The 14639-nt window shown below is 48.0% G+C and overlaps 1 protein-coding gene across 4 annotated transcripts in view; it reads left to right on the plus strand.

The window, feature by feature from the left end:
• Positions 1 to 4853, plus strand: part of LOC132575496 (cadherin-18) — a 435072-nt gene extending 430219 nt beyond the window's left edge. For all 4 annotated transcript variants that reach the window (XM_060244301.1, XM_060244302.1, XM_060244303.1 and 1 more), the window contains 2 exons: positions 1504 to 1755; positions 3363 to 4853. In XM_060244301.1, the coding sequence (XP_060100284.1) occupies positions 1504 to 1755; positions 3363 to 3853 (743 nt within the window). In that variant the 3' untranslated portion in view covers positions 3854 to 4853. The remainder of the gene's footprint in view (positions 1 to 1503; positions 1756 to 3362) is intronic.
• Positions 4854 to 14639: the final 9786 nt, after the last annotated feature.

Below are 14639 nucleotides of genomic sequence, written 5' to 3' on the forward strand. Positions count from 1 at the left end.
ACTTTCCCAAGCATCGCCCTCCCCCACCCCTTTTCCTGTTCTCAAATGATGCCTCTTTACTGGCATGCTCTTTAGTTAAAAGTTAAAAATTGAATTAGTCTAAATAATTGGGCTCGGTATGACTTTGCAAAAGCAATGGAGATTGCATAGAACTCCTTCTTTGCAGCCTTCATTGCCATCTCATAGGTCTTCATAAATGACATATAGGATGTTCTTGTAGCTTTGTCACAAACTTCTCACTACACTCTCTCTAGTTGTCATAGCTCCCATTTCATCTGCCTCAGCTCCAAGGAATACTATGGAGCTAAAAGGGGCAAAAGTCACACCACTTAATCTTAGAGTCAACTATCAAGATGGTCCAATCATGGTGTTATTGTCCATTGTAATCCCTGATGCAAAGATAAGATCCAGTGTGTGTCCCACTTGATGTGTGGAAGCTGAAACAAATTGGGAGAGCCCCAGTGCCACCATGGATGACACTAGGTCCTTAGCCTGAGAGAAGGTCACAGTAGTCTGGGATACTCTAATGACCAGGCAGATACAGCCTCCATCAGGTCAGGCAGGACATTGGCTGGTTCATTAGGCAGACAGTATACCAGCCAAATGACCAAGCTCTCCTCAGCATTCCACACAAGGCCCACACATTCAATGCAAGCAATCTTTGTCTCAGGACAAAGAAAAAAGGAAGGAGAAAGAAAGGACAAAGGAAGGAGAAAACCTCCTGAATAAATAATGCCACACACACACCATCCATCAGTCTGAGGCTGGTGAAGGACTGAGAAACGTGGGGCAACTGTTTCACCATCCCTCACCCAGGTCCTGGTCACACAAGCCAGGTCTACTGCCTGTTCTACCAGGTAGTCCTGGAGAACAGAGATCTTATTGTTGATAGACCTGGCATTGCACAAAACCAGTGTTGGAGAAGAGTATGTTTTGGGATGGGATGAAGGTTGGAAGCATGACCATATCTCTGTCTACAAACCACCTTCTCCCACTGCCATACTTCATACACCCCATCAGCACTGGGATCCTGACCCCAACATGGCCTGCCCCATGGTATCCTATTGGCCCAATGTGGGCCAACTGAGTCTCTTGAGGCAGACACAATGGCATATCAACAGTAACCAAATTAAACACTGCCCAGCAATTTCTGAAAAACCTCCCTTCACCTCCTTAGTCCTAAATACTCATGTTAGCAAATAAAAATACTATTAATTTCTAATACCAATTAAAATGTCATTTCAGTTAATTAACTAAACAGGTAGCTGTCTACTGCCTGATTCTTTTAACTGGTGATGCCACATTAAAATCCTTGGATCTTCTGTATGCAAAGCAGATGCTCTACCATAGCCCTTCCATTTTTTTTTATTGCTGCTCAGCTTTTGAGAATGAGACGGTCTCTTTTGGCATCTCCAAAACAGAGTTGAGAGCAAATCAAATGGGACAAAGATGATTAAATTATAATCTTTAATGACCATTCTGTCTTGCCTTTTGCACCTCTAGATAACACAGCCAGCATTGTGACCCGAAGAAGGCGATTTAGTCGGACGATCCAGGATGCATATTACCTCCCTGTTGTGATCTCTGATGGGGGGATCCCTTCTCTCAGCAGCAGTGCCACCCTAGTGATCCACGTGTGTGCATGTGAAAGAGATGGGCGTGTGCGAACCTGCAGTGCTGAGGCATTCCTTTCCTCTGCGGGACTAAGTACGGGAGCCTTGATTGCCATCCTGCTGTGTGTCGTCATTCTCCTGGGTAAGCCTGTCTGAGAATTAAATACCGGTGTCTTTTCCGTATCTTTCAGATGATTGCAGCCACACTATGGTGTTTAATGCCATTCTGAACTGCTTGTGATAGGAGGTAACTAGAAATACAAAGTGTTGACTTTGAGAGGGGGTTTGCTGAAATTAATAGGTTTTGCTAAACTAGATGGGCGTCTAAAGCAGGGCACAGAACAGCTGGCATCTGGTGGAATTAATTTAACCATGGCCACTGCGTAATTAGTGTTGTCTATCTACTCAGGTAATTTGGTAAGATTTCAGGAAGTCATGTTTGTGAGTTGTGTGTCCAGCACTCTGGGGGAAAGTGATAAAGCTAGGAGATGAGGCTAATGTTTTTGAAATAAATTCCACCACCAAAAGTGCAGCTGTATGAAAGCCGTTTGCTGATTATCTCTGTGGGATAAGCTGATAACAGTGCAAAGCCTTGTTGAGAGGGGCATTAGATAAATGTCCTTGGAAATGCATTTTCTCCCACCCAGAGTAATGTGAATAGTTAAAATTCTCATTTGGTCAAGTGTCAACATTTTTCAAGTCTGCATACATACATAATGCATACATGCATACATACATATGTACACAGCTTGATAATAAAGTCCTACACACAGTGACTGACCCAGATCTGATTTTTTCTTAGAATTAAACTCAGAGCAGTAGGGTCCTGTGAATGGAAGGAGTTTTGTGGATGGAATCTCTCCCATCTTCCTTGGCAGCTGCCTCCTGTTTCCACTGAAAAGCTGCTCCTGAGGTCTGGGAAACCCTCGCGAACTGAGTGGGCCGAAATAACATGGGGGCTCCAGAAAGAAATCCCCCCTTCTGTTTCTCAATTTGTGAAACACCTTGCTCAAGAAGGGGAGGGGGGTTGAGGGGTGATTTTTGCATCACCCCCTTTGCTGTCTTCCATTGTGCTCCCAAGGTTCCTTCACAATATATGTGACCACAGAAAGGGTTAAGCATTATAATGCAAAGCAGTGGAATTCTGCTACTTGTCAGATAATAAGCAATGCATCCATTCTTTCTATTCTGGAACCATATTCACTTGCCAGTGTCTGGAAAGGACTGTTGTAGGATCTTCCGTGCTTAGGATCCATGTAGGCCTTTCTGTGGCCACATATATTCAGGTGGGGGCACTGCAGATACCATGGCTAAGGCTGGCTGGTGATTTGGGAGCTGAGATGAACTGGCAGCCTTTCAGGTCACACGTCACTCTCTTAGCCATGTGCTTTACTGGGGCTAAGACCTTTTCTAGAAGCGGAAAATATCACTTTGGCTTGAATGGTGTGGTATATACTAGTATGGCTCAAAAGCACAATATTTTGTGTCAGTTCTGTTGGTTGTAATAAAAGGTATTCTCTTCAAATTCCGGAAAATATTATTTACTTAAGTTATGTAAGATAATAGGGGAACTGTTCTTAGAGTTCCTTCAAAAAGAGATCTGTATTGAAGATTTGGTAATGCATGAGTTTCCTTCAGTCAGTTAAATGATAAATAGTGGATGTTTAAAAGTCAGATGTGTTATGTACTGAAACACTTTTGACCAGGCAGCACACCTAACTGATTTCTTATCCCGAATTTTCCCCTCAGCAATAGTGGTCCTTTTCATTACACTAAGACGCAGCAAAAAGGAGCCTCTGATAATCTCAGAAGAGGATGTCCGGGAAAATGTTGTCACCTACGATGACGAAGGTGGGGGCGAGGAGGACACCGAAGCTTTTGACATCACTGCTCTTCGGAACCCGTCAGCAGCTGAAGAACTGAAGTATCGGAGGGATGTTCGGCCTGAAGTGAAGCCCACACCCAAACATCCCACTTCATCAAGCCTTGATAGCATAGATGTTCAGGAAATTATTCGACAAAGACTGGCTGAAGCAGACTTAGACCCTAGCGTACCACCATATGATTCTCTACAGACATACGCATATGAGGGTCAAAGGTCAGAAGTGGGATCTGTCAGTTCTTTGGATTCAGCTACCACACATTCTGACCAGGATTATAATTACCTTGGTGACTGGGGACCAGAGTTTAAGAAGCTAGCTGAAATTTATGGAGAAATAGAATCTGAAAGAACAACTTAATTAATTCTTCCCCAACCAAGGAACATTTTAGTTTCCCCAAGCAATTTGGAGGCATAATGACAACAGAGATTTTAAAAAAGAGAGGAGATATATATATATATATGAATACAGTACTTGGAACAAACAGAGCAGATGTGCACATTTACTGTAGAAACAAGTGCCCTTTTCGCATTTGAAACTGGGTTCTTCAATTGGAAGAAAGTCAAATTTGGGGGGAAATATACCCCAGAAAGAAGATTGTCCCTTTGTGTATATTTTTAATTGCTCAATAAAGTCTGTGGTGCAGTATCAGTAAAGATACCTTAAGTAAACCAAACAATGGCCAATATTATTGCAGTATCCCCTAAACAAACCAGAACTACAGTGAGTTTCTAGGGATGCCTGCTCACAAGAAGGACTCGGGATGATTGGAATGGTTGTGGCACTGTGTGTCTTGCTCTGTTTATAGGCTTAAGGTAACCATCAGGAGGATAATTTACTTCGGTTTCACTAAACCTCAGAAATCCAATTTTCTTTTCCAGGAATGTGCATTGGAATTATTTTATAAATGCCATATTGGTGTCTGCCCTTACTAACATGCAGCTGAATTGTACTTAAACACTCGACTCTCTTGTGGAATGTAACATTTCACTAGGCCAAACCTAAATCTTTCCATCCACGAAGGAGGTAATGAAGCACGAGTTACTTGGTAGTTTATTGGAGCAGGCTTATGATCACCCCCCACCTTGAATTTGTATTGATTGGCACTGAGACTGCTGCTTCTGTTTTACAGTAACCATATTGGGTACAGTTTTTTAACAAAAAAAAAGGGGATTGTTTTGTTCTGCTCTGCAGCAAAGTAGAAGATGAATGAAGTTGGTTTAAAAAGTCCTTGTTCTGTTATGCATTCAGCTATGCAAAAGCTTGGATTGACTGGTCTTCCTTGGGACTGGTGAATGTAGATAAGATGGAGCCGGTGACAGACCACTCTGAATCCCAAAATAAAACAGTCACATGATAAGGTTTGATCCAGCCAATTTTTTTCACCCCATCTCTCAATTCCCTTCCTTACCACAGCCTCCATCCCCACTGGCTTTGGTCCATGCAGGTCCCAGGATCCCCAGCATAGCCTTTGCAGTGGTTGACGGGGACCCTCTTCTCCCGTTGTCATGCATAGAACTGGTTGAATCCAACCCGTCTCGCAGGTTAACACGAGAGAACAAAAGTGATGCAGAACAGATTGGACAACTATAGTGTAATATCCTGTTAATTCAGCTGAAGGTAAATAATGTCAATCTCTGTATATGACGTTAAGAAGGTTTTGGATCATTCGGCACCACAGTCCAACATTCAACACTAGTGCAAGACACCAACACCACAAAGGAGAGCTAGAAAAGAGCTCCATTTTACGAAACCTTTCTGCTAAACATTCTAGAACGCCTGTTGTTAGTTTGGCAACACCCAGCATATTTCGGGGGAGGGGGGTGTTTTATGTATAATTATTTTAATTAATAGATGAATGTATGAAAAAGAGATGTACTGTTTAGTTTGTCATCTGCATATTGTGTGGCGCTTCTGTTGCATTTCAGGCCAGCATCACATTGATGAGGTAATTTTGATCCTTCGAAACATGTTGGGTGATTCCATAACAACAGTAATAAATTTTGAGAAAGAAATACAGCTCTGTAGATCTTTTTCGGGGCATCACTAGCGTAGCTTTCTCTGCATCTGAGCTTTTGGAACACCTGAATGAGAATTATAGTAACTTCGATGAACTTGGCGCTAAAAGGCTGAAACACAAAAGCAGGGATTCAGACCTGTGAGATCATGGCAATGCAAGCCTGGGAAAGTTATTTTAAAGTTTGCTGCAGAAAATCCTCAGATCCTATTTGGGGTATCAAAATTGGGACCAAGGATCCTTTCTGGATAAGTTACATAGTTGTAGATATTGATCTGAAAAATAAGAGCAATGTTTTTTATTTATGTATTTATTTAATTCATTTGTCTCCTGCCTTTCTCCCCCATGAGGCCCCAGAGCAGCTTACATCATTCTCCTCCATTATATCCTCACAACAACTGTGTGAAGAAGCTGAGGCTGGGAGGGTGAAAGGCCCAAGATCACCCAGAGAGGTTCCATAGGATTTATTTACTTATTTACTAGAAAGAAGGCCCATTGTGCAGGGAGATACCGTGGGCTCTAGGAAGAGGCTCTGGGTGAGTGCCCCCCCCTGCACCCTTGCTGTCACCCAAGTCAAGGCATTCACTCCCCCACCCTTGGTGTCTTCCCACTCAGCCTACAACATCCTTTCCACCATCCTACAACCACCATCCACCTCCCCAGCCACCTCTTCCTCTCAACTACCCCCACAGTCTTGGCACACTGCTACTTCCCCACCCATGACATTCACTCACCCCCCCCCCCACCCTTGCTGACTTCACACTCACTTTGCAGCTGAAACAGATGCTGGCTCCCCACCACTCGCATGTGTGTGTGCATGTCCCCATGCCTGTGGTAGCTCAAAGCCTTGAAACAGGCCCAGAATGGAGATAAGGTAGAATAATTATGGGGAGGTGGGAAGCATGATGATGGTCAAACAGACACTGAAGCTCAGAACTCCTTTTATTTGCAGTGTATTGCTGCTGCCTTTTTCTGTCTTATTCAACCTTGCAGCAGTGTGAGCTTTTGGCTTGATCTGAGGTTTTTGGCCTGGCCTGGTATGGTATACCATATGCACCTCAAGGCATTCGTTCTCTGTAGGGGAATTGATTAGACCAACTTTCTATCTCTTCCCCCCTCCCTGCAGCCTCCATCTAGGAAAAGGACAGTCTTTCTCTACGGTGGGGACCAAAGCAGGAGGGAGCTGATCTTAGCAGGGTCCTCCCTGCAAAGCAGCCATTTTCTCCAGGGGAAGTGATCTCTGCTGTCTCTGCCATCTGGAGAGCAGTTGTTAATTCTGAGTGACCTCCAGCCTTCACCTAGTTCTCCAAAAGGAAATGGCTCATTGGGAGGGTGGAGTCTATGGCACCTGTATGAGGTGCCATCCCTCTTCAAACCCCACCGTCTCCAGACTCCACCCCTCCAATCCCCAAGAATTTCCCAAACTGGAGTTGGCAACCTTATCTGCTTCCCAGCCTACCTTTATCTGCCCCTCTGACTTCAGCTTTCCATCTCCTTCCCCCTCCCTGCAACCTCTACCTAGGAAAAGGACAGTCTTTCTCCACAGTGAGAACCAAAGCAGCTTACATCATTCTCCTCTCTGCCTTTTGATCTGCACAACAACCCTGTCAGGTAGGTGAGGCTGAAAGAAGGTGACTGGTCAGAAATCACCCAGTCAGCTTCCACAGCAAGAACCTAGGTCTGACAGACCCTGCTCTGAAGTGCTATCTCTTAGCACTTTGGAGCCAGTTTGGTGTAGTGGTTCAGTGTACGGACTCTTATTTGGGAGAACCAGGTTTGATTCCGCACTCCTCCACTTACAGCTGCTGGAATGGCCTTGGATTAGCCATAGCTCTTGCAGGAGTTGTCCTTGAAAGGGCAGCTGCTGTGAGAGTCCTCTCAGCCCCACCCACCTCACAGGGTGTCTGTTGTGGAGGGAGAAGATATAGGAGATTATAAACTGCTCTGAGTCTCTGATTCAGAAAGAAGGGTGGGGTATAAAATCTGCAGTCTTCTTCTATGCCACACTGACTGTCATAGGGGGGCTGCTGCTGAACAAGTGGAGCTTGAAAAATATTCTGGTATCACAACTGAATTCTAGACAACAGATCTCCCCCTGGAGAAAATAACTGCCTGGAAGGTGGACTCTATGGCATTATATTCAGCTGAGGTCTCTCCCATCCCCAAACTCTGATTTTTGTAGACTCTACCACAAAATCTCCAGGAATTTTCAACTAACCTGGACTGGCAACCCAAGTCAGGACTGGACCCAAAGAAGGCCTGGAAAGGACCTGCTCTACCCTGCATTTTACTAACAGAACCAAGCTTTGTTGCCTAGCAACAACCACTGTCTAGCAGTTTCCCCATTGGCCCTGTCCTTGTCTGTCCTAGGGCAAGGTTGAGAGAAGGGGGGAGTGACAGGAAAGAAGCAGCCATCGTGGTCTCTGAGGAAACACTCCTGGTGGAGCCAGACCTTGCTGCCTAGTCACATTAACACCTTTGTTCCCTGTCTCTTCGCTGTCTCCCCACTTCCGAATGCCACAGAGAGTGGGTAGGTGACAGCAGGCAGCAGAGAGGAGCAGACTCAGCTAATGGAACACAATGGAACTTGAGTGGCGTTGATGGGCCAATGGCTGATGCGGTGAGTCACGACCAGTACATCTGGAATTTTATATTATTAGGGGATTTTATAAAGCTTCTAGCCCATCCTCCTCCACAAGCAAGCTCAGGGTGGGTTACATCATTAATACAATAAAACCAGTAAAGATAATAATAAACATTTAACAGTTTAAAAATCACTATCTGAATTTATACTAACACATCACTGTCAATGCCACCAAAAATTCATCTGCTCCTGGAGTGCCCTTTATGTGTGCAGGTAGCTATAACTAAAGTTGAGGGGGCTGAGCATTAAGTTCTGCAGGCCCCAGGTCTCACTTGGGAGGCTGTTCCACCAGGCTGATGCAAGTTTTGAGAAGGGCTTGGTTCTGGTTGAAGCTAAATGGACTTCCTTCAGGCCGGGAATCACCAGCAGATGTTGATCAGTAGAGCATAAAGCTCTCTGTTGGATGTACTGGGAGAGATGGTTCTAAAGGTATGTTGATTCCAGACCCAAGTCTCCCAGATGCTAGTCCGACACTCTTTGACTACTATACTGTGTTGGCCCTTCTTTGTGATCCATGAGTGCCAACCTTTCTGGATAATATATGTAAAGCTGCTATAATATCAGGTCTTGCTAAGTATAGAACTTTGCCTGTGGCAACTCTGTACTTTTTGTTCTCTGGCTGCAGCTCATTGAGTACCTTTTCTTTATAGAAACTTGATTTCATTGGTGTGAGCACTAGATTAACACCTTCTAGGCTCAGGCTATGAAATAATGTCAGCATCCTCTGCTTTTGACTAAAAAGATAAAAGTCTTAAGACCAACAAGCGTTCCAGAGTGTGAGCTTCCAAGAGTCAAAGCTCCCTTCATCAGATAGCTGTTGAGAAAGACACAAAGAACACAAAAGCAGTGCTGAGCTAGATGGGCTAATAGTCTTGATGTGTTTACATGGTCTCTTCAGAAAGCCACCTTTATAATGTCCATCCTTCTTTTCATATTCCATTGTCAGGATTATGGCTTCTTTGTAAGAAGTCAGTTTTATGAATAATGAAACAGCCACAAAAATTATACTATAGTGTTCCCTCTAAGATGAGTTAGTGTGAGCTCACAGGTTTTTTAGCTTCCTGCTCACACATTTTTGTTTTAGATCAGGAAATCTAAGTCGGCAGTGTGCATATGCTGTATGAATTTAAATGCTCTTGTCAATGGTTCTTTATTTTTCACCTTGCTAGGAAACATCTTCCAATTCATAAAAGCTATTTTTTTTTTTTGCTAAACATTACAGAATCTAATATATATATATATGGCTGCATATCTTTTCTTCTGGTTCAAATGGTTCCCAGTCGCTCCCTTCTCCGAGATCTCAGACTAGTTATAATGTGTGATGTTTCTTCACAGTTCTTTTTTTAAAAGGTGTATTGCATAGCAATGTAAAAATTATTATTTTGGAAGGACAACATGGGGATTATACTTTTTTTCCAAAAATAAATTTAAATATGAAAAAACTAATTCTGGAGAATGAATGGGGTCTCCAATGTACTGTTGTGATGGATTGCTTCAAGAAGGACAGCGGAGAACAGAATAATCAGTGAGGTCCTGCTACACTAAATCATTCATTTGATATCCCTTTAAATCATTTTTGCATTGTGTATGTGGTAAGAACCTTTAAGATAAATGGAGTTTGTCCTTGCAAAGTGAACTAACTAACAGGAAAGTGTGGTCTTCATAGTCCTATGAACATAAATGATGTCAATTCAGGGCAAACTCATAGGTAGGATGAAGTGCGGGCTCTTCATCTCCCCTGTGCTTCAGACAACGTAGGATGATTCCTAAACACCTATACCTCTGGCTAGCCCACTGGGTTTTATACAATGAGTAAAAACAGCTACAACTTATATGTGCCTATATACTAGGTTCATATGTCAACAATACAAAAGTCTTTATAAAATGGCTGACATATCTTTATAAAGTGACTGACATATGTCGATAACATTGCTGTAACACAGGGGTCTCCAACCAGGTGCCAGTGAACACCATGGTGCCTGCCAAGACCATTTCTGGTACCTGCCAAGTGTTCTTAGGAAGTGGGTGGGGCCAGGTAGAGCCAGTTAAGGCTTCTGATTGACTGTGGGAGAAGAGAATCATAGAATCATAGAGTTAAAAGGGACCTCCAGGTTCATCTAGTCCAACCCCCTGCACCATGCAGGAAACCCACAAATACCTACCCCAAATTCACAGGATCATCATTGCTGTCAGATGGCCATCAAACCTCTGTTTAAAAACCTCCAAGGAAGGAGAGCCCACCACCTCCCGAGGAAGCCTGTTCCACTGAAGAATTGCTCTAACGGTCAGGAAGTTCTTCCTAATGCTGAGCCAGAAACTCTTTTGATTTAATTTCAACACATTGGTTCTGGTCCTATCTTCTGGGGCCACAGAGAACAATTCCACACCATCCTCTATATGACAGCCCTTCAAGGACTTGAAGATGGTGATCCTATCACCTCTCAGCCACCTCCTCTCCAGGCTAAACATCCCCAGCTCCTTCAGCCTTTCCTCATAGACTTGGTCTCCAGACCCCTCGCCATCTTTGTCACCCTCCTCTGGACCCATTCTACCTTGTCTATATCCTTCTTAAAATGTGGTGCCCAAAACTGAACACAATACTCCAGGTGAGGTCTTACCAGAGCAGAGTAAAACGATACCATCACATCACGTGATCTGGACACTATACTTGTGCTGATACAGCCCAAAATTGCATTTGCCTTTTTAGCCACCGCATCACACTGTTGACTCATGTTCAGCATATGGTCCACTAGGACCCATAAATCCTTTTCGCACATACCATGAGAGATTTGATTATCTGTGCAGGCATTTTAAATGTTGCTTTGGCATCAGCTGCCTCTACAGCACAAGGTTCTACACGGGGTCACTGATGTTAAACCGCGGCAATCATTGTGTGGCTGGCTCCACCTCCTGCAGCAACCAGTATGCCGTGTGTGGCAGGGTACCCAGAGACAAACTGCCTGGCAGGACAGGCCATTGAGCCCAGCAGCAGTCCCAACCTGGGTGGAGCAAGGTGGGACCAAAGGCAGAAAGAGTCAGTAGCCTCAGCAACAGGGCAGTCTTTGCAGTCTGGCCCAGGAAAGTGCAAAGGGTGTGGAGGCAGTGAGCAAGCCTGAGTGGGAAAACCATGGCTCTCTGGGCGCAGGTGTTTGAGACAAAGCAGGATATAGAGGAGAAGAGGGTGCAGCTTAACTCACGATGCCAGGCGTCAAGCTGGAGCTCTGAAAAGGGAGGAAGGGGAAATGGGAGCAGACTGGCAAGAGAAGAAGAGGAAGTAGCAGCCAGATAGCAGCATCATGACTCTTCTGTGGAATGCAGTTGTAATGTATTGGCTGAAATACGCGCCCACGCGCAGAGGCGGCTGGGTATTCCGGGCATCTCTAGCGCGGGGCGCGGAATCCCCGCCTACTACATCCACGGCGGGAAGTTTAACAGGCCAGGATTGGCCTGACCTGTACAGGAGGCTGAACCGGGTAAATGTACATAAGCGGGGCCCGGCCCGCGTGTTCTCTCTCTTGCAACGTGCTCCTAATAAACTATGTTGCCCTACTCTCGTCTCCGCTTCGAGTACGTTACACTGGCGACGAAGGTGGGATCTTAGCCTCAGCGGCTACCACGGAGATCTAGGGCAACCACGAGTCCTGACCGCCGCCATGGCCACCCAGAACGGAACCACCGGCTACATCGAGACATTCGACCCCGCCAATCCCGAGGGCTGGGAGTCCTACGCGGAGCGGGTCGAGTTCTACCTCAGGGCCAACAAGGTCACCGACGCCGGCACGAAGAGGGGCGTTCTCCTGAGCATCTGCGGGCCAGCCACGTTCGAGATCGCCAAGGGTCTCTCGGCTCCCGCCCGCCTCACGGAGAAGTCCTACGAGGAGATCATCAGGCTCCTCACCGGCCACTTCTCGCCTCAGCCTTCACGGGTGGCCCGCCGGTTCCTGTTCCACAGGAGGGACCAGGCTGCAGGAGAATCGGCCGCCGACTATCTGGCGGCCCTCCGCAAGATCGCCGGGAACTGCAACTTTCCCCAGCTGGAAGACACCCTGGCCGACCGATTCACGTGGGGCCTCTGCGACGAGAGGCTCCAGCAGAAGCTCTTCGCCAAAGAAGAGCTCACCCTCCAGAGCGCCTTCAGCGAGGCGGTGGCGTTCGAGAGGACCTCCAGTACCTTCCCCAAGGCCCGGACTGAAGCTGCCCACCACGAGGAGCTGGTCCACGACTGCCCAGAGGAGGAAGAAGCCCACCAGCAGCACCGCCCAGCCGGGCCACCCAGCAGAGCCGCCCAGCGGCCCCGAGCGGCCGAACGACCCCCAGCGACGGAGAGGGTCCCAGCCACCACGTGCGCCAGCTGCGGCGACCCCCACGACAGGCGGGACTGCCGGTACCAGACCTGGGACTGCCGGAGCTGCGGAAAAACGGGCCACATCGCGAGGGCTTGCCGAGCCAAGCCCAACCGCCGGAGGCCGACCACGCATCACGAGTCGGCGGAGTTCCACTCCACGGACTCCACGTCCCTGCAGGTACTGAACTTGCCCTTTTCCACCCCCGATAAAATCAAAATGGCGGTCCTCATCGAAGGGAACCCCTGCCAGATGGAAGTGGACTCTGGTTCCTCCATCTCCATTATAGCGGAGGAAACCCTGAGGAAGCTGTGCCCCCCCCAGCGGCTGCAACTAAGGCCGGCGAACTTCATACTCCGGGACTTTCAGAAGAATCCGGTGCCAATCGCGGGGTGGGCGCGAGTGCAAGTCGAGCGGGGGTCCTTCTACGGCCCGCTGGACATCCTGGTGGTAAAGCGCCAGCTTGCCACCCTGCTCGGACTGGCGTGGTTCAAACCCTTGGGGATCCGGGTGGAAGGGGTGGGGCAAACCCTAACACCCAGGGGGTTCGGGGAGATATGCCAAGAGTTCCCTGACGTGTTTGATGGTTCTCTAGGGAGCTACAAGGGGCCGGCCATCTCCCTACCACTAGACCCCACGGTCAGGCCGATTCGGCTCAAGGCGAGGAGGGTCCCGTTCGCTTTAAAGCCAAAAATAGAGGCCGAACTAGACCGCCTCACAGCCCAGGGAGTCCTGGAGCACGTGGACTACGCCACCTGGGAGACCCCCATCGTAACCCCTATCAAGCCAAACGGGGAGGTGCGGATCTGTGCAGACTATAAATGCACGATAAACAAGGCACTGCAGGATAACCCCTACCCAGTGCCGGTGGTGAGCCACGTTCTGGCTGCCCTAGCGGGGTCCAAAATCTTCGGGAAGCTGGACCTGGCACAGGCCTACCAACAGCTCCCGGTAGATGCTAAGACGGCGGAAGCCAAAACTATAGTGACACACAGGGGGGCCTTCCGGGTGAGGAGGCTTCAATTCGGGGTTAGCGTCGCTCCCGGGATCTTCCAAAGTATAATGGACGCTCTCCTGAAAGGGATCCCGGGAGTCCAGCCGTTTTTTGATGACGTGCTAGTCGCCGCCCCGGACCCCGAAGAATTCGGCAACCGCCTAAGAGAGGTACTCCGCCGGTTCCAGGCAGCGGGGCTCAAAGTCAAGAGGGAGAAATGCCTGTTGGGGGTCCCATGGGTGGAGTTCCTGGGGTTCGCCGTAGACGCAGCGGGGATCCACCCAACGGAAGAGAAGACCCGAGCCATTGTGCAAGCGCCAGCCCCCACCTGCAAAGCGGAGCTACAAAGCTTCTTGGGGGTGCTTAACTTTTACCATTCATTTCTCCCCCACAAGGCGGCCCTAGCAGAGCCTCTGCACTGCCTGCTGGACAAAAAAGCCCCTTGGGTTTGGGGCAAACGCCAAGCGGCCGCGTTTCAGGCAGTCAAGGATGTGTTGGTGTCTAATGCGGTGCTCCACCATTTTGACGAGGGCCTCCCCATCATCCTAGCATGCGATGCGTCGCCATACGGGGTGGGAGCAGTCCTGGGGCACCAACTACCCAACGGGAGGGAGGTACCGGTCGCATACTACTCCCGCACACTGACACCAGCCGAGCGCAACTACGCGCAAATAGACAAAGAGGCACTGGCAATCGTGGCGGGGGTCCGCAAGTTCCACGAATATCTGTACGGGCGGAGGTTCACTATTGCCACCGACCACAAGCCTTTCCTAGGCCTGTTGGCCCCCGACCGGCAAACCTCCCAAATTCTCTCACAGCGCGTGTTGAGGTGGAACCAATTCCTCAACTCCTACACGTACACACTGGTGCACAGGGCAGGCAAGGCCATGGGCCACGCGGACGCGCTCAGCCGCTTGCCGCTCCCAGAAGTAGGCCCAGACCCCGCCCCCGCACACCAGGTCATGATGATAGAGAGCCTCCCAGAGCAGCCCCTCCACGCGGCGGAGGTCGCCAAGGCAACACAGAAACACAAAACACTGGCGAGGGTGCTCGACTGGGTGATGAGGGGCTGGCCGGAGGGGAACATGGGGGAAGAATTCAAACCATACACGACCAGGAGGGAGGAACTAGCCGCGCACAAGGGGTGC

Source organism: Heteronotia binoei, chromosome 7 (genome assembly GCF_032191835.1).
Source record: "Heteronotia binoei isolate CCM8104 ecotype False Entrance Well chromosome 7, APGP_CSIRO_Hbin_v1, whole genome shotgun sequence".
NCBI lineage: Eukaryota > Metazoa > Chordata > Lepidosauria > Squamata > Gekkonidae > Heteronotia > Heteronotia binoei.